Genomic DNA, 25,012 nt, shown 5'->3' on the forward strand with positions numbered 1-25,012 from the left:
CTTCGTAGCACATCCTCATTGGTTATCTTATCTTGACACCTTGTTTTAAAGAACCGCCTTAGGCATCGGAGGTGGAAGACATTCAGCTTTTTTTCCTGCCATGAGTAGGTTGACCATGTTTCACTTCCGTATAGCAAGGTGCTCAGCACACAGGTCCTGTAGACTAGGGTTTTAGTACTGTTAGTCAGCAATATGTTGTCCCAGACTCTTTTCTGCAACCGTGACATGGTGGCCATTGTCTTGGCTATCCTGTTGTTAATGTCTTTATCCAGTAGAGTGTTGTTGGATATGATGGACCCTCCGTCTGTCTGTATGGTACAGATCTTGTACACGTTATTTCTCAGATAAAGTTGAAACTTTGCACAATTATTCATTATCCCTAACAAAACGTAAATCAAAAATAAAAATAAAAATAATCAATTAATTCGTGGTACTTAATTAACTTTGTTTGATATAGAAAACGGGAAATAAAGCTTACAGTATTGAGAGAATGCTTTTATAAATGTGCAGTTCTTTCCCCTTTTTAGTATTTTAAATATACTATTTTTCTTCATGCTGATGTGGTCTGTTAATATCTCCAGTGATGGAAAAATCGGTCCTACTGTATAGGTGAAGTCCCCAAGGCTGTGGTAACAATTTCATCGTTGCAAGCTTGTTAGGGTCAACTACCTGATTAAACTTTGGTTTTTAAAAAAAGTTAGTCTGATCCCCATTGTGCCATTAGCATCACAGAAATGATTAGGCCTAACAGCATTTCCCATTTCAAAATTATGTAGAACTAGACCCAGATATTTATCGAATTATTTCCCCTTACGCCATCATTCTCACGCTATGGCACATTCGATTTATTGACTGGCTCATTGATCTAGCTTGAACATTTCAGAATTTAGGTCAATTATTTTGAGATTGTAATAAAAAGAATGGATGATGCTTCTCTCCTACACTTCTGTTTAAGACATTGCATAGTTATTATGAAACGCCGAAGCTCAACTATCCGTAATTTAGATGATGTTCATAATATTGAAAGTTTTAAAATCTATCTCCCCTGTTTGGGCGTGTCACTTGAAAAATGGTATCGCCACATAACACTGACCGAGTGAGGATGTTTGGGACGGCTCATTTTCCTCGAAGAGGGATGCTAGGTTATCGTCCATAATTTTATAACTAGACCGTGGCAGCCGGGAAAGAGCGATCGTACAATCTAGTCAGACTGCACTGCACTCTTTTTGGTTTATCTCCCCTGTAACAAATCAAGAATGCCCGTAAGTAAAATTATGTTACAACTAGTTAAACTATTTGCTTTATTTTGTTTTTGAGGATGTTAGATCTAGAAGCCTGTAAAACTGTCATGTACTCTTAAATCCTAGAGAATGGATCTTGATTGATATTGCGTTTCTAATGAAAAGAAAATAAAACGATTTGAATTGGATATACACAATTATCAATTCATTTTATAAACTCTTATTTTACGGTTTTTCTTTAGGTTTTTTTTTCACATAAGTATAAGGGTTCTCTCTCTCTCTCTCTCTCTCTCTCTCTCTCTCCATTTCTTGTGTCTGTTCTATGTGTTGTTTTGATTGAGAAAAGAGTCCTTGTAATCACAACGAATTTCCATAGGATCAATAGATCAGTCTTAGTCTTGCTTCGGTCCCTTCTTTTCGATTGAAGTCATTGACACATGCATATAAAGGAAAACGTCCCTTTGATTTATTTTCTATACCTTTTTTAGAGTTTCCTGCACTCTTTATATATTTCCTAAACTGAACGCTATTTCATACTTTTACTTTTTAAACACTTCCTTCTTCTATACCTCTCTCTTTCACACACACACACACACACACACACACACAGACCCAGCATGAGAGGGGGGCATCTGAATAGGCCTACAGGCTTCCCAAGCACCCAGGTATTTTCACTTCAGTACATAAGAAAACAGGACAGTGCTCTAAATGCCCACTGTGTAAACACACACCTTCAGGCCTTTCTGTAGCACAACACATTTACATTTCGTTTTTTTTTCTTGAGCGTGCTGTGTAACATGTATAGTTTATAACTAAAACACAACACTTTAATAGACTAGATCTACTTTGACTATCATTATATATTTCTCATTGCACTTCAGAGTCGCGGTGGCTGAGTTGTAAAAAGCGCTTGGCTTCCGAACTGAGGAGTCCCGGGTCTCTGGGATTTTTTAATATCAGGATCTTTAGGGCTCAAAGGGAAATTTAACTTACTCTTACAATGCCCTTCCTTTACAAAATTTTAAGCCTTTCAATCTAGCGACGTACCGGGCAACACTGCAACTTCATTTCGTATTGTTAGTGTACACTGGAACTTCACCTAATCAATGTTGTTTTTTGTTTGGTTCATTTCGATTTCAAGCCGACTATGTGGTCAGCAAGGGAGATCATTCTTAGACACTTAGCCTAGAAGGGAGAGCATAATGTGACGACACACAAACAAATGATTACGATAGTATTAAATAAACACAAAAATCAAATATAAGCAACATTAATTTCTGTTCTAGTATACTAGTCTCCAAAGCCTCCCCGCTTCTCCCCAACCCTAGACTATTAAGTTATCGATGTCAAGTGCAGCGACTTTTCTAGTCTGAAACGAGTGCTCCTCAACCAGGGGCGTTGCCCACCTCTAGAGGAGGATCTAGCTTTTATGGGTGGGCGGTAGGGAGTTTGCTGAGTACTCCGGTTTCCGTTACAGTAGTACAAATGGACAGACAGGCGCAGAAGACGCAAAGAAAACATAAATAGACCCCTGGCGGACAACGGCTCTGTCTGCATAGACGTGGAAAAATATGCAGGTCGCAGCTGGGTTTTGGTAGCCATGTGAAACGGATCGAAGACATAGCCATTATCCATGCATACTTACATACAATTACACACACCCTTATATAATACGTTATTATCCTTTTTTTTTATAACAAGCAGTTTCATCATCTTAGCTGTGTGTGTGAGTGTGTGTGTGTGAGTGTGTTTTTACGTGGATGTAGCGGAGTCATTAATAAGAGAAGAGTGGGCGATGGCCTCAATGTGTTTTGATGGAGCATATTTTAATATAAAGTTTTGTTTGTATGCGTTGCGCACACAGACACATAACATTATGGTAGCATAGCTTTTGTTTGCGCTGTCCGGGAAAACATATTAAATTGCTGTCCGGTAGAGCGTATTAAGTAAGCAAGGCCGGCCTAAGGTAATTGGAGGCCCTAGTCGGCTGCCTAGTTTGCCTATGCCTAAGGCCGGCCCAGAAGTAAGCCATCAAATCAGAGTTTGCCTATAAGTTCGATCAGTGGTTCACAAACGTTTTTGTCTCGTAGACCCCTTGGAAGTCGTCGTAGATGTATAGACCACAAACACCACTTTGGGAATCACTAAGTTAGACATTAGCCATCCTGTAAAAGTTTGCTTTCCAGTTAAGCCCAAGGTCCCATAGATTATTTGCAGACTGTCCTCTATATAGACTAGAAAGTCACCATCTCTCTCTGTGGCATTTTACGTCTAGGGAGACAATCTATTCCCTTTCCAACTTCTTGTGTAACTAAAGAGATCAATCCTTGAGACACAGCAGCGGTCACAGGTTGGGGCATATGTAATGACCAGGGGCTGTTGCACTTTCACCTTTCTTTCTACTTCTGTCACTATACCATGTTGTTAACATAAGCAATATGATCAGAGCTATAATCACTGCCGTCCTTTATACGGGCTATAAAATTACATTAGAACTATTTGAGACAGTGAGCTTCCCCATAACGACTCTGCCACCGTCACTTCGAGAAACCATCATGTCTTCTCAGAACTATTGATCTGGCGTGTCAGCGAATTATTATTTTTTCTTCTTAAAATACTGAAACTAAAACGAGGCCACTGGTAGGCTACTGTGTACTGTACTCTTTAGCTCCAGCGTCACCATCTTACTTTTACTTTTATTGTGCTCGTGTTCTTTCTGCTTTCTCTTTTGAAGACATTCCTTATTTGTTTTTTACACCTAGACTGAGGCGCGTGATGTTGTGTGCACCTTCTGTCATCCACGTGTGTATGTGTGACACAGGTGAATGTCACAGTGTGACAGATTATAGCGGTAATGTGGGGGCATACAGATATGACGTAGCTGCGTTAAAATTCAGACAGAAAAGAGCAGTAACTGTGTTTGTTTGTTGTTGTTTTTTTTTCAGAATTTTATACAAAAGTATGATTGACATATTAATATATTAATATGCATTGATCCATATCCAATATGAGGGGGGGGGGCATCTGAATATAGGGTTCAGAAGCATGAGACATGTCTATTGAATACTAAATTTGACCTAGATCTGTATTGTGTTCTTCAAACTCGACTTGTTCATGAAAGAAAATATGTGTTCCTACAGTGGCGCAGCTAGGGTGGAGAGAGGAGGGGGGAATTTGAAAATTCCCACGCGCCCCCACTTGAGGGGGGGACCCAAATGAGTGGGGTTTTTTTACATTAAATATTAAATATTACGCAAAATGCAGGGGGCCCCCAAAGAGGTCAAGCCCACCGGGCCCCCAAATGGTGGGAACTCCCTAGCTACGCCCCTGTGTTCGTACATGTAATCTAACATTCAAAATGTCACAATTTTAAACACACAGAATTACTTCCTGTGCTCTATGCAGTCTGGTCCTGCCTATGTCGACGTTGATAAAGTTCACAAAATAATTCTAAATTGTCTCCCTTCTTCACATTTCTATTACGCCTACAGATCTATGTTATGTCAAGCCTGAGATAATAATAAGGATGGTCTCTTCTAGCCTTAAGATTAAAGAAGAGTGCAGTATTTCACGTGTGTAAACAGAACAGGTTGTGACCTGGATTCCAGCCTATATATTTTTCCACAATCCAAAATAGACAATTCTGTTGTCTATCTGAGGCAAGGAGTTCGCCATCGGCGCCTGATTTCGATCATTTTCATTTTGACAATACCTCTATTCAAGCCAGAACTTCATGGAACCTGGAACCAGCCAGAAACCTGCATGGACAGCCGATCTAACGATTTTCCTAGAACTTTAACAGTCGGTGTATATCGCTGAGAAAAGAATGACTAGCTCGTTGGCCACACTGGGAAAACTCTAGTCTGACCGTTATCATGTAAGGCTTTATTGATTCAAGAGTTTAAAAAAAATGTTCATGAAAATTTAGCGCATCGTCTTCTGAGTCTAGAATCAAATGCTTATCATTGAAATATTAAAAGTGTACTAGAGCTATGCATTCGCTGAACCATAGACTGTATATAGTCTATGGCTTAACCAGGATTCTTTCTCAGGGAGAAGGGGACGGGGTAAAAATGTTCCATTGTTTTTTAATCTAACATTCATTAATTTTTAAGAGAACAAATCTCTCTATACTCTATAAGTTACATAAAAGAGATATTGTCTTTTTTTTTATATTTTTAATGTTTTTCTTGTTTCAAAATATGAGCCACAATAAATGCCATAATAGTCATAGTATATTTGTAGTGGAGCTACATCGAGAGACGGCAATGACGTAGGCTACTCTGCTGATTTTGTTTTATCCCAAGCGTCCAGAGGCTAAACTGATGAATTGATTTGTCTACGATTCAACTCGTGGCATTGTTCATGTTTTTAAATTAGTGTACCGGTATTTTCTAGAAACATTTTAAAGAACATTTCTCAGTGACTGTTTGAGAACCTTTGAACCATTTGTCAGGAAGTGACCTAGATCTGTTAATACTTCAATCTCTGGAGTGAGTCAAAGTTGTCGAAATGTTCCAATATCTGGAGCGCTGCCAAGTAAAAGTGTGCCCCCTAGACCTAGACCTAGATTCCCACGCTGTTTTTACCTTGCAACGTGAGTTAGCCGGACGAATTGTGGTAAGGCCTGTGATTACCGAGTGATTCAAATTTCTAAGGTCACAAATGTAATAGAATGTGGGACTGAGACGCATAAACCGCTTGGCTACCTATCAAGAGGGGCTGAAGTTCGAATCTCGACTCGAGCAGAGCTGTGTTTGCCTAAGGGCAGCACTGAAACCTTCTCTCGGCTGGTCCACAAAGGGAGATCGGACCAAGTATGAAAGATGCGCTAGGCAAAAAAAATTTTTTTTTTTGAAAAATTAGTAATTGATTCAAAATATAAGATTTATTGGGTATATGAAATCTTTAGATGCATCAGGATCAATTCATCATTAACATAAGCCTTTTTAGTAGTTTGTAAGTGCTTCCCCTTTATCCATGTTACAAAGCCTAAAAACTTTTTCCACTTTCTTTTCATTTAATAACTCCTCTTTGAAAGTGCGTGCTTAGTAATTCCAACTGTAACATATTGGTATTATATGTACATTTGCACACTAGCGCGTCAGTGCAACACCGCTTGTGTTTTTGTAATAAATGGAGTTCCTAATATGTCTTCCCTCTTAAACACTAGTTTGTTATTTGTGTAATACATATATTCTACACCAACAGAGCAACTGAAATGGTGTAGCCTTATGTTTATCACTCCTGTACATGATTAAACAGAGGCGATCACTGCTTCGGAGTCTGAAAATCACATCATTGATCATATAATTAAGACATCACAAATTTAGCCGCTGTTAGATTTGTGTTGGTCTGTCTGTCCATCCGTCACGTGTAGGTCTAGAAAAGAGATTGAAACTCCGATTCCATGATATTTGCAGCTTGCAAACTTCCGCTGCAACGGCTACTTTTTATCTGACTTTGACTTTTACAGTGTCATATTAAACTTTAAACTTCAATCATTAAAGCTTGCGTACTACACTAGAAAACATAAAACAAGGACAGCATATAGACTTCAAAGAAAAGATCTATAGGCAACGGAAGTCTGGTCACTCTATTGTGACCTACATTAGTTTCAGTAGATACTTGTAACGTCAGAGATTGTCCATCACTGTTATTTAACACACGCGCGCGAAAGCGTAACTTGTACACTCACCTTAAAAAAAATGTTAGTTATGTTTTCGTTTATTTACCTTTAAAAAAAAGTGCATCACTGTGACACATGTAAGTTTGTCCAATGAAATGTATGTATGACATTTTCTTTCACCTGTCAGATAAGATAGGTATAAAATAGGTGTGGAGATGTAAGCATATATGTTAAATGTAAAATAGCCTCAGGGAGTGGAGAAAAAAAAGTTGTATTAAAAGGATATTTGAATTTTCTTAACACCGGTTGGTCTAAGTGTATTGACATGTCGACATTGTTTTGGACGTCCAATTAATGTTGTAGTTTATCTAAAAAAAAAATTTTAACGCATGAGCTATTCCCGTGGTATGGTACAGACAATATCTGTTTGAGGCAGAATATCACGAGAAAGGCCTGTCCATTATTTCAGGTTGTCCAGTCAGCTTTTCTTTGGACGACTCTTCCACTGCACCTTGAAAAATGTCTTTTGAAAGGGAATCATGTTTTACACTATGACCGAACCAGTTCAGATCTCTTCATAGTATTGAGGAGTTTCTCCTTTTTTTGCCAGCCAGAGTGTTTTGACTTGTAACAGTACAAACTCATTTGTCTTCTTTTCCTATTGTCTGATAACCAGCAGTTTTCTGGGGCATTTAGGCTACTCTCATAGGCTTGAAATGGTGATCTAATAAAGTAGGCTAGCTATAGTCATGTAGTAACAAAGGAAAATGAAGTCAACATATTGCCAAGTATTTAGTTATCTTTTTGTGTCATCATCGGAATATTCGTTTGAGTCCACCCAGCGGTTGGTCGTTGTGCTGGCCACATGTCACCCTCGTTAACCACAGAATTATATGACCTTTACAACAACTGCCCTATAGACCACTTTGTGTAATCATCTCGTAGTTTATTCATCAAACAATATTGTTTATTAATGTTTATATATAATGTAATTATCCCATAACGTGTGTCGCTCTCATAAACATAGCCTATAGGCCTATCTGTGGTCTCTCTGCTATCGTTGTTGCAAGATGTATCCAATGAGTCTTGGAACAAAAAATATCCGTCATACTTGTTGTTTTAACATGACACATCAACAATTATAAACAGCTGCCTCTACTTTTTACGCGTGGGCGCGATTACGGTAGTTAACACTCCCAATGCTGTACCCCCCACCCCCTTTTAAAGTATGGAAAGGTGTAGGCGATGAACCGTGCTAGTGGTAGGCCTATACCGATGCATACCACACACTCATCCAGCGTATGATGGATTTTAGTCTTGATTGAGACTTTTCGTTCAGAACCTGTCTTGCAACACATCTATTCATGTCTGTGCGTTTTGCATATATAGGTCTAGATTTAAACAGTAAGTGTGCGTGTTTGTGTACATACACATAAAAGCCCCATCGTAAGAATGGATTCAGTCTTTGCTAGAGTGTGTAGGCCTAAACGCACGTGGGAAGGAATTTTTTTTTAAAATGTAGGCTACTTTTGTTTTATTCCATTGGGGATTTTCGTATTATAGTTAATCATAGTTCTCTGCTCTTTATTCACATTTTGATGATCACATTTACGGTCTTTTATTAAGCAAGAAAATACAGGGGAAAAAAGAAGAGAAAGTGATATTGAGAAATATGGGGGTCAATTGTCGATACAATGAAACCTGAAGAAAAAGGAAAAGGAAGATTGGGACTTGGGAGAGAATTTTTAATCCAATTGACAGCATATACAATGTCAAGGACACTCAATTGAAAAATTACCCACATAGTCAACTAAACTTTAAAAACGAGAGCATTGAGAACTGTGATTTTGCAGTGCTCAATGAGCACACAATGATGATGACAGACCTATAGATCCATATATAGGTCCTGTGGATGTATAGCTTTTCAATACTTCCGTGTTGTTGTTTGTGTGCAGCGGATACACCAACGATTTGATTTACCACAAACTTTTTAAATTTGTTAAATATTTATTGGTGTCAATACATGGGCTGTTTAGTGTCAGGAGGGTTTTGTTCCCGGGCTCATCTAGGGTATGATGTACTTCGCCGGGCTCCCCACCTGAACAGTGTTTATTAATTTTCTGCCGGGGTTGTAATTTAGCCTTGGCTAAACAGTCTAGCAATCAATTTATGCAATGAGTATCCGGGAACGAATAAACCAAATATTAACGTATACTAGTGAATAACAATATTGCATATAACAACAAAGGTTTAATGGGTTAATGATATGATGAGGCATACATTACGAATAAATATCAATAGCATTTACAAGGCAATTACAAATTACATTCAAAGGAACTATAGCACACCTTAATCTCAGCGCCATAGTCGATCAGGGCTCACAACTCCCCACCCCAACGCCACGGGCAATAGTCAAAAACCAAGCCTACAACTCAGACTCGACTCCAGCAGAGTCCCGAGCCTGCGTCCCCAATACTGGGGCAAGAAAACCACACAGAGAACTCCATCTCAAGGCAAAACAAGAGAACAATGACACCAATATAGCGCATCCTTAGAAACTAAAAACTAACAAAATCTTATGGTGCACAAAAGAAAATACCAAGCAAGATGCGCACGACATTTAGGATATGCAGTTTATATAGCCTAATTATTTGGAAAATAAAGATGGAATTTAAAATTGTTTGCCCCTTCGCTACTGGCAAACACCCCTACAGAAAGAAAACTACATGGAGAGCTCCCTGATTTGGAAACCACTGCACAGTTCATCTCATATATTGGTCTGAACGCTCCAATATAATAATGAGAACAAGGAAGAAGAAGACTGACGTCAAAAAGACTGCATTGAATTAATATTTGTTTATATAATTGTTGGCAAATCTCAGAGGGCCACACGCCAGACATTTGTACAAAGTAACTGGTAGAAAAAAAAAAAAGATCCCATCGATTTGTCAAGGTTTACGTAGAAATCGTTTTTAGGAATCTCAGCATGTTACACAGAGCGTCCAACAACGATCGTCAGTGCCGTGATGAGACTGCAGCAAGTAGATCTAACAGCAACAGAGACAGTTGTAAGAACTGACACGAGACTCGCTGAAGACAGCAGAGAGGTTCTGGCAGAACTCAAGTGAAGAAGCGGATGTACAAAATGGCAAGTAGTGAATTAATGAATGGTACAATGGTTTGTCCGATTTGAAATACTTTTTGAACTATTTATGAACCTTACAATCGCCGACAGCATGGCCTAAATTGTGCCAAATAGCCTACAATCGCCTGTCTTTCTTGCCCACGTAGAGCCAAACAAAGTGTTTGATTTGTAAAATGCTTAGGATGTTTCGTCAGAGTCGAAGATAATTTACTGCATAGTCCAAACCTCCTGCAGGACGTCGGGGGATGGAAGCGGGCAGGGTTTGAGCCCGGGACTATCGGTAAGTCTGAACGACAGTCCAACGCGCAAGCAAGATTACAGACTGAGAGGCTTCTCTTTTAAATCTAGAATCCTCTAAGCATGACCTTAAAACTAAGTACATTCTTAGTCAGCCTTAGCTGAAGACTGTAGAAGCGTATTAATTGTGTATAGTGCTGTTTGTTTATTGCTAGTCGTGTTTATAATGGTAAACGCAACGTGTATAACGAAAAAACTATAAGTTGTCATTTTCTGCGAAATAGGCCTATATGTAGCATTTGAACAGCATTGTACAATCATTGATTCTTTTCTGTAACCCGTAATTAGAGTCTAGGCAAAATAAAGTTTATATTAAAAGTATAAAAGTAGCTTTTTCTGCCTTAGTCGGTGAAGACGGCCCCGTTTAATATTAAAGGGAGATAACCTAATATTCAACTTCGCCTGTCCCTTAGTCTGTTTGACCGTTGGGGCACCATACAAATTAAATTCTAGTATGGTGTCCCAACAGTCTATACAATAATTACCAACATTTTTTTTAAAATCCCGATTTTCAATTATCTATATTTAGTGAATCTGGGTTCTTTATTTCTACCCAAAGTTGATGCAAACGAAACTGTTGAACCCCCCCCCCCCCCGGTGCTGTTATAGACCAAACATTCTTAGACCCGCTCAACACCACAGTTAGATCTAGAAACACCTGACTTACCTAGTTTGCCGGGCTACCTCCGTAACTTATTTTTAAAAGGAGTTTTATGTGATAATTCGAGCATCTTGAAGCCTATGTAAAATATATGGATTGATATGGTTCATTGACGTGCGTACAGTGAGTACAGTAATTAGTCAACAGGGATATAATATTTTAATTGAAGTGTTCAGAATTTATGGTATCATTTATTATAAGCTACTATGTATGATTATAGCTTTCACTTATCTGCTATGGTTTCTCTTGTTATTTAGATAATGAGTAACAATGGCAAAAAGAGAGCATTATTAATGGCTTGTCTGTGTTAAAAGTTGCTAACTAAGTAGGTCACGTCTGGGTCTGCCAAACTACATGAAATAATGCACCCCTCCATAATTTTTGGATAAGAATACAAGCCGTTATAAATCTTTATTTGTCTCTAATTCTCTCTTTTGCCTTGCCTCTTTTTTTCCCTACGTTTTTTTTCCTCATAATCTGTTGATAGCCTCTTACTCTTTGTTATATAATTTTAAAAGTCGATAAAACGCAATAAAGAAACAAAAACTTTAACAGTTCATTCTTCTACACAATTATTATAAATTTTAGAGAGATAGCCAAGATCTATATAAAGATCTATCCATTCGCAACTCGATTTTTCACTTAATGATTAAACGCCACTTGTGTTAGGCCTAAATAGAAACTTCAACATAATTCTGTTTCATAGGGCTCAGTCAAGCATCGTCCAGACTTCAAGGCTGCAGATGCTGCTGCAAAGCTCAGGAGTGCTATGGCAGGATTCGGTGAGCTAACTTTATGTAGATGCTATAAATGTAGCAATAGGCTACTTCAATTTGTCATGTGACCCCCATATACATCAGTAGCTTTGAGGTCTGAATCCTGAATGAAAGCTACTCATTATCAAATGGAGACTGCAAATTAGTTGCTCTAATCTTGCTAAGTCTCAATGTTTGAAATAATGTCATTATTCTTATTTAGGAAACCAAGCTACCACTCTCACCCCAGCTCTATATGGATTGAAATGTGTTAAGTACAAAACAAAATATATTGTAATTACCATTAGTGTTTTGAACTGAAGCCTTTTTTTTCTTAAATTATTTGACAGCTCCCTAAAGCTTTTTGATGTGCATAGAGTGATTAAAGATTATGATTTACAGCCACTATCACAAAGGAGTAGATAGGTTTATTAGTGTCTTTAAGCTTCCCTGGACACTCCTAGCATTGGGTTAATATGTTCTGTTTCCATGTTCAAAGAAAAAATGTTAAAATATTGTGTAACAGTAATTCTGTATTAATTATCTGGCCCCCCAATATCAACACTTTCATCATGGCCTCACACAACATAAAGCAACGCTATGACACCCCTGTAATAATGCAGTGGGTACCGAGTCACATAGCTATGACTGGCAACAGAAATGGAAAAGTGGTTTGAGTGCTGGGACAAGTCCCAAAAAGCCCATGGAGTCTGGGAGGCGCCTTGACAGCACTTCCCTTTGGTGGAGGCTGTCCAGGCCTGTATGGTGACATTATGATATGCAAAACAGCAGGTTTTCTGTCCAGGGCTTTTGCAAGAGAGGATTGGAGCCTCTCAAGCCCTCACTCATATGGAGTTTGATGATGATGAATACAATTATATTTTTCAGAATGTAATATATATATCAAGGCCCCTATATGCATACCCAATTTTTAGGAGCAGCTGTACATTCTTGGGTTTAGTTCTGACAGTATTGTCATTATTGATATTATTATTAGGTTCATTAATTTGAACATGTAGCAAATAGATCAACTTTTAACTGGCAATTTCTGTTTCAGGCACTGATGAAGCTGCTATTATTCACATTCTTGGAAACCATAACTGTCAACAAAGAATTGAAATCGCCCAGGCATATAAAACAGCCTATGGAAAGGTTTGCAATCCAAAGTGTCCAAAAAAAAAACTAGTGGCTTAAAATAAATGAAAGTTTTATAGTTGGAAGACTTAAAGAATAAAACTCCAAAATTTTTTATGATATGATTCTACAATATTCATATTTTGCTTTATTCTCTATGTTTAGGATTTACTTAGTGACATTAAGTCAGAACTGACAGGCGACTTTGAGGAAGTGTGTCTTGCTCTGTTGACTCCTCCTAGAAAGCTGGATGCCCAGCAGCTTCATAAGGCTATTTCGGTAATATATATATTCACCTAAATGTTTTATTATTATGTTGTCTCTTAACCCATTAGCTAGACCTGTATTTTTATCAGGCTATGCCAGAATAACATGGCAAATTAAAAGTATTATTGCTGACAACAAAAAATGACAGAATGTCTGTGAATAAACTTCGATTCCTTCCTGACATTTTAAGAACTTTCCTTTTTTTTTTTTTTATATTTTCTTTTTTATCCTAGATTCAAAACTTCCTTATATATTTCTCTTTTAAAGCAGTTTAAAGACTTATAAATTAGATATAATAGATATAAAAAAAGTTTATTTCTATTTTTACTTCCAATACATAAACTCGCGCTGAAAAAGACATTTACAATATTCTATACAGTTACCTTAAAAAAATCAAGTTGTCACTAAGAATTTCCAGAATTACAATTTGATTACCTTTACACCATTACAGTCCTCTGTAAATAAACAGTTTTGGCAATGTCCTTTTTATGAATATGATTTATAGTATCGGTTGTCCTTCTTATTTTTACATGTGCTTGTAACTCATCCGTGACAATCTGTTCACAAAATGTTAGAGAAGTATGTTGCATAGTCATTCAGTATATTAAAGCCATACTAGACGGACATGGTTTTCGACCCTTTTTTTTTATTATGTTTATAGCAGTCCTGCTTCTAAGTTTTAGGAATATATGAATACTGGGAAAGCTTGATTCTTATGAGACTTCTGTTTTGGATATTTTGTCTTGCGAAACTCTGTGAAAACAGATGAAGGACAAATGCTTTTTTTGATGAATCCACATTCAAAAGACTGGACATCTAACGCTGAAACTTGAGGTCAATAATATCGAATTGCAAAGTCTGTTAAGGAAATAAGCTACCAAAGCCAAAGGAAAACACTCCAATGAGCTGCATGTAACAAAAAAAGTTTAAATTGAAATTTAAGAAAAATTGACAGCTGGGTCACAAAACTCATGTGTTCAGCCATTGGTCAAGTAATCAAGTTCTCTATTCACATACAGGCAGAACAACCCATTTTTAGATGTTACTATTGAATTAGGTGGTATATATGTCTTGGTATTTTTAGAAGTGTAATCGGATGACCCATTGCCCAATGTATACCAGGGATACAAAGATAAAGGCACATTCCTCGTCCCATATGCTAGGACAAATTTGTACAAATACTCCTTCTTTCCTAGTGCTATTAGAGCATGGAATGGGTTGCCTGAGCTAGCCAGGAAAACCAGTAACTTGGCAGAATTTAGGTCATTGGTTAATATGCATGACTAAATGCATGACGCGTAGGACGTAATCATCTTCTTTTTTGAAGTAATGTCTGTATTATATAAGATAAGATAAGATATTTAGGTCAAAGGGTAACAGGATTTTACTCTCATGGCGACAGCTCTTACATTTATTTATCCCAGTTAAAAAATTATGAAAATATTGAACACACTGTATGTAGGCTTATCTTCCTATAGTACATATAGTAATCTGAATTCACTAATAAATTTACATTTGTAGATTTTTAACCTGAAGCTTGAACCTTATTGACTGAACAGACTGATTTTTTTAACTCTACTAAACAAAAATCTTCTCTATTCATGTATAATAAAGGTTTTGAAATCAAAAGTTCATGAATGTACTCCTAATGGAAATGAATTGTTTTCCTTTCTGTAATTTAATTTAATTTTATTTTCTCAAAGCTTTGAAAAGGCAATTTGTAATTAAACTTTACACTTCTCATGGGATGCGAACACCAAGTGACAGTAGACAAAACTAAAGCCATTGTGACTCATTGTCACCATCATGATTGATAAACCAAAAAAAAAACTTCATACACATAATTGTCTCTGCCATACATAGTTCGTTATCTTTTACTTTATTTTTTTAACTGAAGCTTTCCAACCTTTCATTAAATAGGGAGCTGGCACTGATGAAACAAGCATCGTTGAAATTTTAGTGACAAAAACCAATAAAGAGATAGAAGAAATTAAGGCAGCATATAAAGCAGGTTGGTCATAACAATTTTAAATGCATCTTTTTATTATTGAATTTTGATGAACATGTTCATATCTAGTTGCTTAAAGGGGCTTGCATGCCAAATTAAGTGTTTTAACAAAAAAAACACAACATTTTTACTTTACCCATTCCACTAGATATGGAACTTAAGTTGGCTTCTTCATGTTTTGAATTTTATGCTCTAAATTTTGGAATGATTTATTTTATCCTGCTTGACTTAATCTTTCCTTTAATAATTTAATATTTATTATTTTGGTGTGTTTATATAAAAAAGATGAGAGATGGTAAGAATTTTATTGGTCCAAACAAATAGAAATTCAGTTTGACTACAGTTGTCCACCTCAGCTATTACTATTATAACAATAACAATATTTAGATGCAAACACGAACAACATTCGCATATGCACACACACACACTACCAGCACTTTAAGAATTAGGCTTCTATGTACTTCTAAGTGACAACATGTAACCTTAAAGCACCCTGAAATTTATATGTAATAAAACTTTTTTTTAACAGTTCATCTGTAATTAACCTGTTGATTAATGCTATTGGTCGTATTTTTTAACCCTAGAATAATCCTAGCACATTATTTTAGTTATAAATTTAAAATATTTTTTAAAATTACAAACTTGTTGTTTATTTAAGCCAAAAATTGTTGTCTATTTTAGAATATGGCTCTAACCTTGAGGATGATTTGTGTGGAGATACGTCAGGATATTTCCGACGTCTGATGATCTCACTCATGGCTGCAGGGCGTGAGCCAGAGGCTGCTGTGGACAGTGGTCGAGCTAAAAAAGATGCACAACAACTATTTGATGTAAGTTGAGCTTATAGTGATTCCAACTTAAGTTGGCTTAGGCTTCATCAACCTGTGCTCTAGCTGTAATCAGCTTTTTTCAATAAATGAAGATATGGCTCCATGAACGTATATCTTGTGTGCTATCTTACATATTGTTTGCTCTAATTATCTATTGTTTTGTTTTTTTGTAATGCACAATTGTAGAACAAATTTCCTCAGAGATAATAAAGATTTGTATTATTATTATAGTTGTTTAAAGCATTGAACCCTTATATGTCGCTTATGTGAGCTAAAAAAAGTAACTAACTATTTGATCTCTGAACCAAAAATCTCATTATTGATAAATAAATGGTTATTTTAAGATGTTCTCAAGTCCACCACTTTAATGGGACCTTCATATTAGTTTTGGTTGCTAAATGTTGTGATGGCTTTGTTAGACCTTCTTTGACAGAAACACATGCACTTTAATTCATTCAATTTCTCTCCCCCCCCCCCCCAAAAAAAAAAAAAAAAAACAAAAAAAACATAGATCTGACTATATATATATATATATATATGCATATTAGAATTATTTGCTGATATCCTAGCTTGTCTTGATAATACATACAGATTAAAAGGAATAACTATTGTTGAACTGAACCATCAATGGTGACTGAATAAAGTCTAGCACTTAATTTTTTGACTCTATTTTTACATAGGCTGGTGAGGCTCGTTGGGGCACTGATGAAGCTGAGCTCAATGCTATTCTGTGTCTACGAAGCCATTCCCAGCTGAGAGAAACCTTCAAAGAGTTTGCTAAAATTGCTGGTAAAAGCTTTGAGGACTCAATTAAATCTGAATGCAGTGGCAGTCTACAAGAAGGCTACTTGGCCATTGGTAATGGATTTTTACTAATGATATAAAACATTAAATGTGTATTCTTGTTTTGTTGTTGTGGTTATTTTTATTATTGCTTTAATAATGTGCAACATTCATGCTAATAGCATGCTCCAATGGTCCAATCCCTTTTGTGGATCAGTGGAGGGAGGGGCTATCTGAGAGAAGGTTTCTCTGCTGCCTTTTGGCAATCAGCAAACACAATTCTTGCTCTAGTCAGAATTCTAACTTCAAATTCCCTTCATATGTACTTAAGTGATTTCTGCCTCGCAGCAACACATCCCTTGATAATTTTTTGTTCTTGTCATTTATTGATTACGAGGTTTTAACTATGGATAAGCATTATTATATTATATACGTTTTTTTTTGTTGTTTTTTTTTTCAATACCAAAGGGAGGCAATTCATGAAATTTAAATATATAAAAAAAAAATTTAAAGATAGCTTTTACATTTTTTTTTTTACAAAGCTTATATCAACTCACTCTGTCTGGTAAAATGTTTGCACACATTTTTTATCCCACACCCAATATCGGTGAAGCTAAATTTTACACAATTATGTCTTGTACAGACTAAACAAGAATGAATATAAAAAAAATAATCAATTAGTTAATTAACTATTAGTAATTAATTATATTGTGTGGTATTGAACAAGGGGAAAGTAATCATACTTGACATGCTGTGGTATATGTTCCCATAAGTAGGCTTGAGCCCTGAGTGAACAAGTTTATTTTTATGACATCCACCTGGGTACCCCTTTCTGCCCCCCACCTTCCTTTCCAACTGGTCCAGAAAAGTGATAGGGTCATAACACATTGAGAAAGCATGAAATTTCGCTAAACAAAAACAATTGGTAGAAATATTTCTAATTGCACAGATTAATTAGTCTAGATCTATTAAAAATTTAATTACACGACTGATCCAAACTAATTGATACAATTACACTGAATATAAGCAAGGTTCTTTTTTTTTAAATATTTTCTATGCTTTTTTCAAAAATGATTTCAGTTGACAGCGTAATGAACACACCAGCCTATTTTGCCAGAAGACTCAATGAATGTTTTAAGGGTCTAGGAACTAATGACAGGGATCTCATTAGAATAATTGTTAACAGATGTGAGGTAATTGACAACTTTAAACCCTCTCATACCAATCAATGAATGTTAAGTTTGTATTGTGGTGAGGTAATTGACAACTTTAAACCCTCTCATACCAATCAATGAATGTTAAGTTTTGTATTGTGGTGAGGTAATTGACAACTTTAAACCCTCTCATACCAATCAATCAATGATAAGTTTGTATTGTGGTGAGGTAATTGACAACTTTAAACCCTCTCATACCAATCAATCAATGTTAAGTTTGTATTGTGGTGAGGTAATTGACAACTTTAAACCCTCTCATACCAATCAATGAATGTTAAGTTTGTATTGTGGTGAGGTAATTGACAACTTTAAACCCTCTCATACCAATCAATCAATGTTAAGTTTGTATTGTGGTGAGGTAATTGACAACTTTAAACCCTCTCATACCAATCAATCAATGTTAAGTTTTGTGTTTCGATGAGAAGAATTAACCAATTAAAGACTTTATTGGGAAAATATATTTTGAGACAAGATGATTGGTATTAGAAGCCACAGATGACACCAACCCTAGCAACCCATGTGATTAGAACTTTTCTTTATCTTCTTATCTTATATATTACAGATGTTACTTCACTAAAGAAGATAATTATGTCTTAAGCATCACATGTGTCTATCTAGTCATGCATGTTAATCAATGACTTAAAACTCTGCTCAGTCATTGGCTTTCCTGGATGATTCAGGCAACCCACTCCATTCTCTAATGGCACTAGGGAAAAATAAAAATTCTGACCTTGGAAATATCAAACTACAATGTAGTTACACTATATCAACATAGACTGTAGGCCACTAGAATCAAGGAGTTAATAATAATCTATATTGTCCATTAGGAAATTTGTCTTACAATTTGTGCATTATACCAACCAAAACATTATAGCAATAAAAAAACAAAATGTACATTCACACCAGACTCACTCATAATTTACATGTGACAAAGTTTATACCAGATTGTTTCTATTTAATAATTTGATTGCCAAGGGAACAAAAGAGTGTTTGTGTCTGTTTGTCTTTGCTATCGGTGTCTTGTATCTTTTTTGTGATGGTAGAATCACAAAATCCTGACCCTAAGGGTGATTTTTTATTTCTAGAATCTTTTTAGTTTTTTTTTATGGATGTTTGTCTCAAACAGCTGCCCAAATGTTGTTGTTTTTTTGCCAATGACTTTACCAGCAGCATTTAGGATTCTATGAAGTAAACTTTTAATTATATTAAATTTTTTATGTTGAGATTGCCATACCAGGCAGTGATATTTTAAAGCTTAAAATATTGCAGATGTGAGCATGATAAAACATATTCAAGGCCTTTTCACTAATGTTAAGAATACATGAATAAAATTAATTATAGTATGTATTAAAAATGGATCACTTTAAAGAAACAAATAGATTGAAATTAAGTGAAGAAAACATGACTTGTGTCACATTGTATAGACCTGAAAAATGGAAGACAACATTTATGTGTAAAAAAAAAAACGTGGATACAGTATGATGTCATAACTACTTACCTACATAATTTGATTTAAAGATAGAGATGAAGGCAAAGGCTATGTGACTATGCTTTAATCTTGCCACATGACTTGTTGAAGATAGAGATGAAGGCAAATGCTATGTGACTATGCTGTAATCTTGCTACATGACTTGTTGAAGATAGAGATGAAGGCAAAGGCTATGTGACTATGCTGTAATCTTGCTACATGACTTGTTGAAGATAGAGATGAAGGCAAAGGCTATGTGACTATGCTGTAATCTTGCTACATGACTTGTTGAAGATAGAGATGAAGGCAAAGGCTATGTGACTATGCTGTAATCTTGCTACATGACTTGTTGAAGATAGAGATGAAGGCAAAGGCTATGTGACTATGCTGTAATCTTGCTACATGACTTGTTGAAGATAGAGATGAAGGCAAAGGCTATGTGACTATGCTGTAATCTTGCTACATGACTTGTTGAAGATAGAGATGAAGGCAAAGGCTATGTGACTATGCTGTAATCTTGCTACATGACTTGTTGAAGATAGAGATGAAGGCAAAGGCTATGTGACTATGCTGTAATCTTGCTACATGACTTGTTGAAGATAAGAGATGAAGGCAAAGGCTATGTGACTATGCTGTAATCTTGCTACATGACTTGTTGAAGATAGAGATGAAGGCAAAGGCTATGTGACTATGCTGTAATCTTGCTACATGACTTGAAGATAGAGATGAAGGCAAAGGCTATGTGACTATGCTGTAATCTTGCTACATGACTTGTTGAAGATAAGAGATGAAGGCAAAGGCTATGTGACTATGCTTTAATCTTGCCATATGACTTGAAGATAGAGATGAAGGCAAAGGCTATGTGACTATGCTGTAATCTTGCTACATGACTTGTTGAAGATAAGAGATGAAGGCAAAGGCTATGTGACTATGCTGTAATCTTGCTACATGACTTGTTGAAGATAGAGATGAAGGCAAAGGCTATGTGACTATGCTGTAATCTTGCTACATGACTTGTTGAAGATAGAGATGAAGGCAAAGGCTATGTGACTATGCTGTAATCTTGCTACATGACTTGTTGAAGATAGAGATGAAGGCAAAGGCTATGTGACTATGCTGTAATCTTGCTACATGACTTGTTGAAGATAAGAGATGAAGGCAAAGGCTATGTGACTATGCTGTAATCTTGCTACATGACTTGTTGAAGATAGAGATGAAGGCAAAGGCTATGTGACTATGCTGTAATCTTGCTACATGACTTGAAGATAGAGATGAAGGCAAAGGCTATGTGACTATGCTGTAATCTTGCTACATGACTTGTTGAAGATAAGAGATGAAGGCAAAGGCTATGTGACTATGCTTTAATCTTGCCATATGACTTGAAGATAGAGATGAAGGCAAAGGCTATGTGACTATGCTGTAATCTTGCTACATGACTTGTTGAAGATAAGAGATGAAGGCAAAGGCTATGTGACTATGCTGTAATCTTGCTACATGACTTGTTGAAGATAAGAGATGAAGGCAAAGGCTATGTGACTATGCTGTAATCTTGCTACATGACTTGTTGAAGATAAGAGATGAAGGCAAAGGCTATGTGACTATGCTGTAATCTTGCTACATGACTTGTTGAAGATAAGAGATGAAGGCAAAGGCTATGTGACTATGCTTTAATCTTGCCATATGACTTGTTGAAGATAAGAGATGAAGGCAAAGGCTATGTGACTATGCTGTAATCTTGCTACATGACTTGTTGAAGATAAGAGATGAAGGCAAAGGCTATGTGACTATGCTGTAATCTTGCTACATGACTTGTTGAAGATAAGAGATGAAGGCAAAGGCTATGTGACTATGCTGTAGACTTGCTACATGACTTGTTGAAGATAAGAGATGAAGGCAAAGGCTATGTGACTATGCTTTAATCTTGCCATATGACTTGTTGAAGATAAGAGATGAAGGCAAAGGCTATGTGACTATGCTGTAATCTTGCTACATGACTTGTTGAAGATAAGAGATGAAGGCAAAGGCTATGTGACTATGCTGTAATCTTGCTACATGACTTGTTGAAGATAAGAGATGAAGGCAAAGGCTATGTGACTATGCTTTAATCTTGCCATATGACTTGTTGAAGATAAGAGATGAAGGCAAAGGCTATGTGACTATGCTTTAATCTTGCCATATGACTTGTTGAAGATAGAGATGAAGGCAAAGGCTATGTGACTATGCTTTAATCTTGCCATATGACTTGTTGAAGATAGAGATGAAGGCAAAGGCTATGTGACTATGCTGTAATCTTGCCATATGACTTGTTGAAGATAGAGATGAAGGCAAAGGCTATGTGACTATGCTTTAATCTTGCCATATGACTTGAAGATAAGAGATGAAGGCAAAGGCTATGTGACTATGCTTTAATCTTGCCATATGACTTGTTGAAGATAGAGATGAAGGCAAAGGCTATGTGACTATGCTGTAATCTTGCCATATGACTTGTTGAAGATAGAGATGAAGGCAAAGGCTATGTGACTATGCTTTAATCTTGCCATATGACTTGAAGATAGAGATGAAGGCAAAGGCTATGTGACTATGCTTTAATCTTGCCATATGACTTGTCCTGTTTACTTTCACTTTCACCTTTTTTTTTTCTTGGATTTCTGTTCACCATGAAGCATGAACACTTGGTGTAGACTCATTGAGCTACTTGATTGACTGGTCTTCTTACCAAATGTCTGAACCAGTTTGTGTAGTACCAGTGCTATAAATTTGTTTCATACTGTCATATGTCTCTAATAGCCTCTGACAAACAGTCCAACTCCTGGCCTTCATGTGTGGCTCAGATATTGAGTCTGGCGTAACTGTTTTCACTGACAAGATAAGGGGCAAAGGCAAGTAACTGGCAACTAAACCACTAAGCTTCAGGGAGGATAGGAACCTTAAGTCATGCCTGGCTACCCACCTAGTAGAAGGAAAACACTGAATTCAAATCTCTTTTACCTTGCAGTTATACCCAAACATGTGAATGGCTTCGGGAGTCAACCCTGAGGAAAAATCTGGAGCTGGCAACCCATTGGCAGTTTGCAGCACACACCCTGGTAGAATCTGCAAGTCCCCTAATCCTAAACTCTATCAGCATTTGATGTTCCTTTGGATAGATCAGATGTGTGGAGAGGGGGAACTGCTGTGTGGACAACAGCATTCTGATGTTAGCTAATGCCTAGACATTCATCTCATTTCTATCAGATGACCCATGACTGTAAAGGAGGCCATATATTTATGAATTTTTAAAGTGATACAATATGAACCATCCTCCTCATGACTAAGCCAGAACAGTATTTCACAGCTAGAAAACCCATCTATGACCTAAATGTTTTAGCACATCTGAGACATATATCACTACACACATGTATTCCAATGATATGCACAACTTGTCAGGTTTTTTTGCTTTAGAAATGAGGATTAAGAAAATAAAACTCCTAGTAACAGGTCAACAAACTGTAAACAAGTTAAAAATAAAGTCTCGTTTAAATTTTATTTTTTTTAACAAACTGTTGTCAGAAGTTGCAATGTGAAAATGAAGTGTAAATATTTCCTTTGAAAAAGTTTTAGATGACAGAGTTTTGTAATCTTTATTTTGCTCACTTTTTTCCAGATTGATATGGAGGAAATAGAAAGAGCCTATAAAGCTATGTATGGTGTCAGTCTGATTGAAGCCATAGAAAGTGAGTGTGGAGGAGACTACAAGAAGATGCTCATTGCACTTGTCAAGATGCAAGACTGAGCAGCATCACATGACAATCTTCTCACTAAACCAGCTTGTCTGAACTTGACATTGGATTATGTCTGGGTTTTTTTTTTAAACAAGTATTTCAAGCTCAGCGTTCTGTTTTATTTTTATGTTTTTTATATTCCAATTTTGTTTATTATTTTGCATTTAATTTTTTAAATTCATTAAGTATAATTTTCCAATAGAGTCATGTCTACAACTTTTATTGTACACATGATTCTAAAAGGATTTTGTTTCTTTATAACAAAACAATTTTAGATTGTATATACCATGTTTGCTTCACAGTACTTTTTTTTTATTTTTGTAGTACAAGTTTGGAACCTGATGTAACCCTGTATTATATTTTCCTTTGTTAAAGAATAATCTTTACATTCAAAAGCAATAGCATGAACACTGTCATTGTGATTGGAATGTAAACAATAACAATCATTTAATATTTGATACTTTCTATGAACAGTGTGTTTAGTTTGATCTTTCAAGACTTTCAGTGCTATTTCATACATTTTCTTTTCTTCATTGTTCTCATAAGTACCGTTGACGGGTTTAGTTAACTAGATAAGTAATCGTATATGTCCAGGGGGGAATGTATCTGGATCAGGACATAAATATTGTAATGACCATGTTCTCGCACTTCCTCTTCCTCGTTCATTTAGTCCATCCTCGTGCGCTATCCTTATACTTGGAGTAATAAAATTTATGAATTGAATCTTAATGTTTAAGCTTGTTTATAGTTATCTACAAATTTTCCACTTCAGCAGTGCCCTAAGAAAAAAGCTTCTACTAGTTATATGCAGTCCCTCTTAGAAATCATACAAAGAATTCTATTCCAAATAGCATTTCACTATTGTTCTAAAATTAGGTTCAAGGTCTACTTTTGGTTTTCTGAATGCCAACCCTTTTGTTTTTAAATCAAACAGATGGTTTTAAATTTAATACACAAATTGATTTTTTTTTCCACACATGAGTTTTGTAAAGATAAAACTATCTTGCTTTGTTCTTACTACTCAACTACTGTACAGTGATCTAAAGGTTGTAATAAAAAGGGAAATAAACGGTTTTGTCTTGTCTAACATATGGTTTTGTCTAATGAATGTAATTAAGATTTTTTAAATTATGGGATCACAGGTGCAACAGCCACTTATGGCTATCCATAAGCAAGTAGTATTGTTGGAAAAAAAAACTATGCATAAGGTATGCACATACATATAAATATTGTTTCATACATTTAAATTGATACATGTTAACCCACAACTCCAAAGGTGATATGTGTGCACTGTTATGGTGAGTACCACAGGTTCTCCACTCCCTATACTATCTTCTATTTTTTTTTTTGGGGGGGGGGGGGGGGGGGGGGGGGAATTACTGTAATATTCTTATGTTACTTATTGATGGACAGCATTTATTTAGTGAACTGTTATATGTCTTAATAGCTCTCTAGCACCATTCAGGACATACATCGAATGCAGAGCATGTATTGTCCTCCATCAAAACAAGTTGTAGCTTGGGGGGTATATAAGGGTACTGCCCTAGTACAAAGCTAAATATAGAACAATTTTACCCTAAAACTGCTTCAGATTATTGGCCATTGCATGTGATTAACATGAATACTTTTGTTTAATGAGATTCTTGGATATTTACTCTAACCTGGTTCTGAAATGGGCATAGGTTTTTGGCTGTTTTAAACTGTAAGGGGGATGGCATTTATAATAAATCTATAAGTTAGGTAAGCTTCTTTTATTCACAAACTATAGAAAATAACTAATTAAAAGAGAAGATGGGGGCTGGGGTGTAGTTGGACGTAA

At 36.2% G+C, this 25,012-nt stretch overlaps 1 protein-coding gene across 1 annotated transcript; it reads left to right on the plus strand.

The window, feature by feature from the left end:
• Window positions 1-1,106: 1,106 nt before the first annotated feature.
• On the plus strand, window positions 1,107-24,280 carry LOC106061459 (annexin A4-like). Its single transcript, XM_013219614.2, has 9 exons — window positions 1,107-1,262; window positions 11,680-11,755; window positions 12,786-12,880; window positions 13,028-13,141; window positions 15,050-15,140; window positions 15,819-15,967; window positions 16,648-16,825; window positions 17,831-17,943; window positions 23,076-24,280. Exons 1-9 carry the CDS (start codon window positions 1,257-1,259, stop codon window positions 23,202-23,204), a joined length of 951 nt encoding a protein of 316 aa, XP_013075068.2. The 5' UTR covers window positions 1,107-1,256; the 3' UTR covers window positions 23,205-24,280.
• Window positions 24,281-25,012: the final 732 nt, after the last annotated feature.

This window comes from Biomphalaria glabrata, chromosome 5 (genome assembly GCF_947242115.1).
Source record: "Biomphalaria glabrata chromosome 5, xgBioGlab47.1, whole genome shotgun sequence".
Lineage (NCBI taxonomy): Eukaryota > Metazoa > Mollusca > Gastropoda > Planorbidae > Biomphalaria > Biomphalaria glabrata.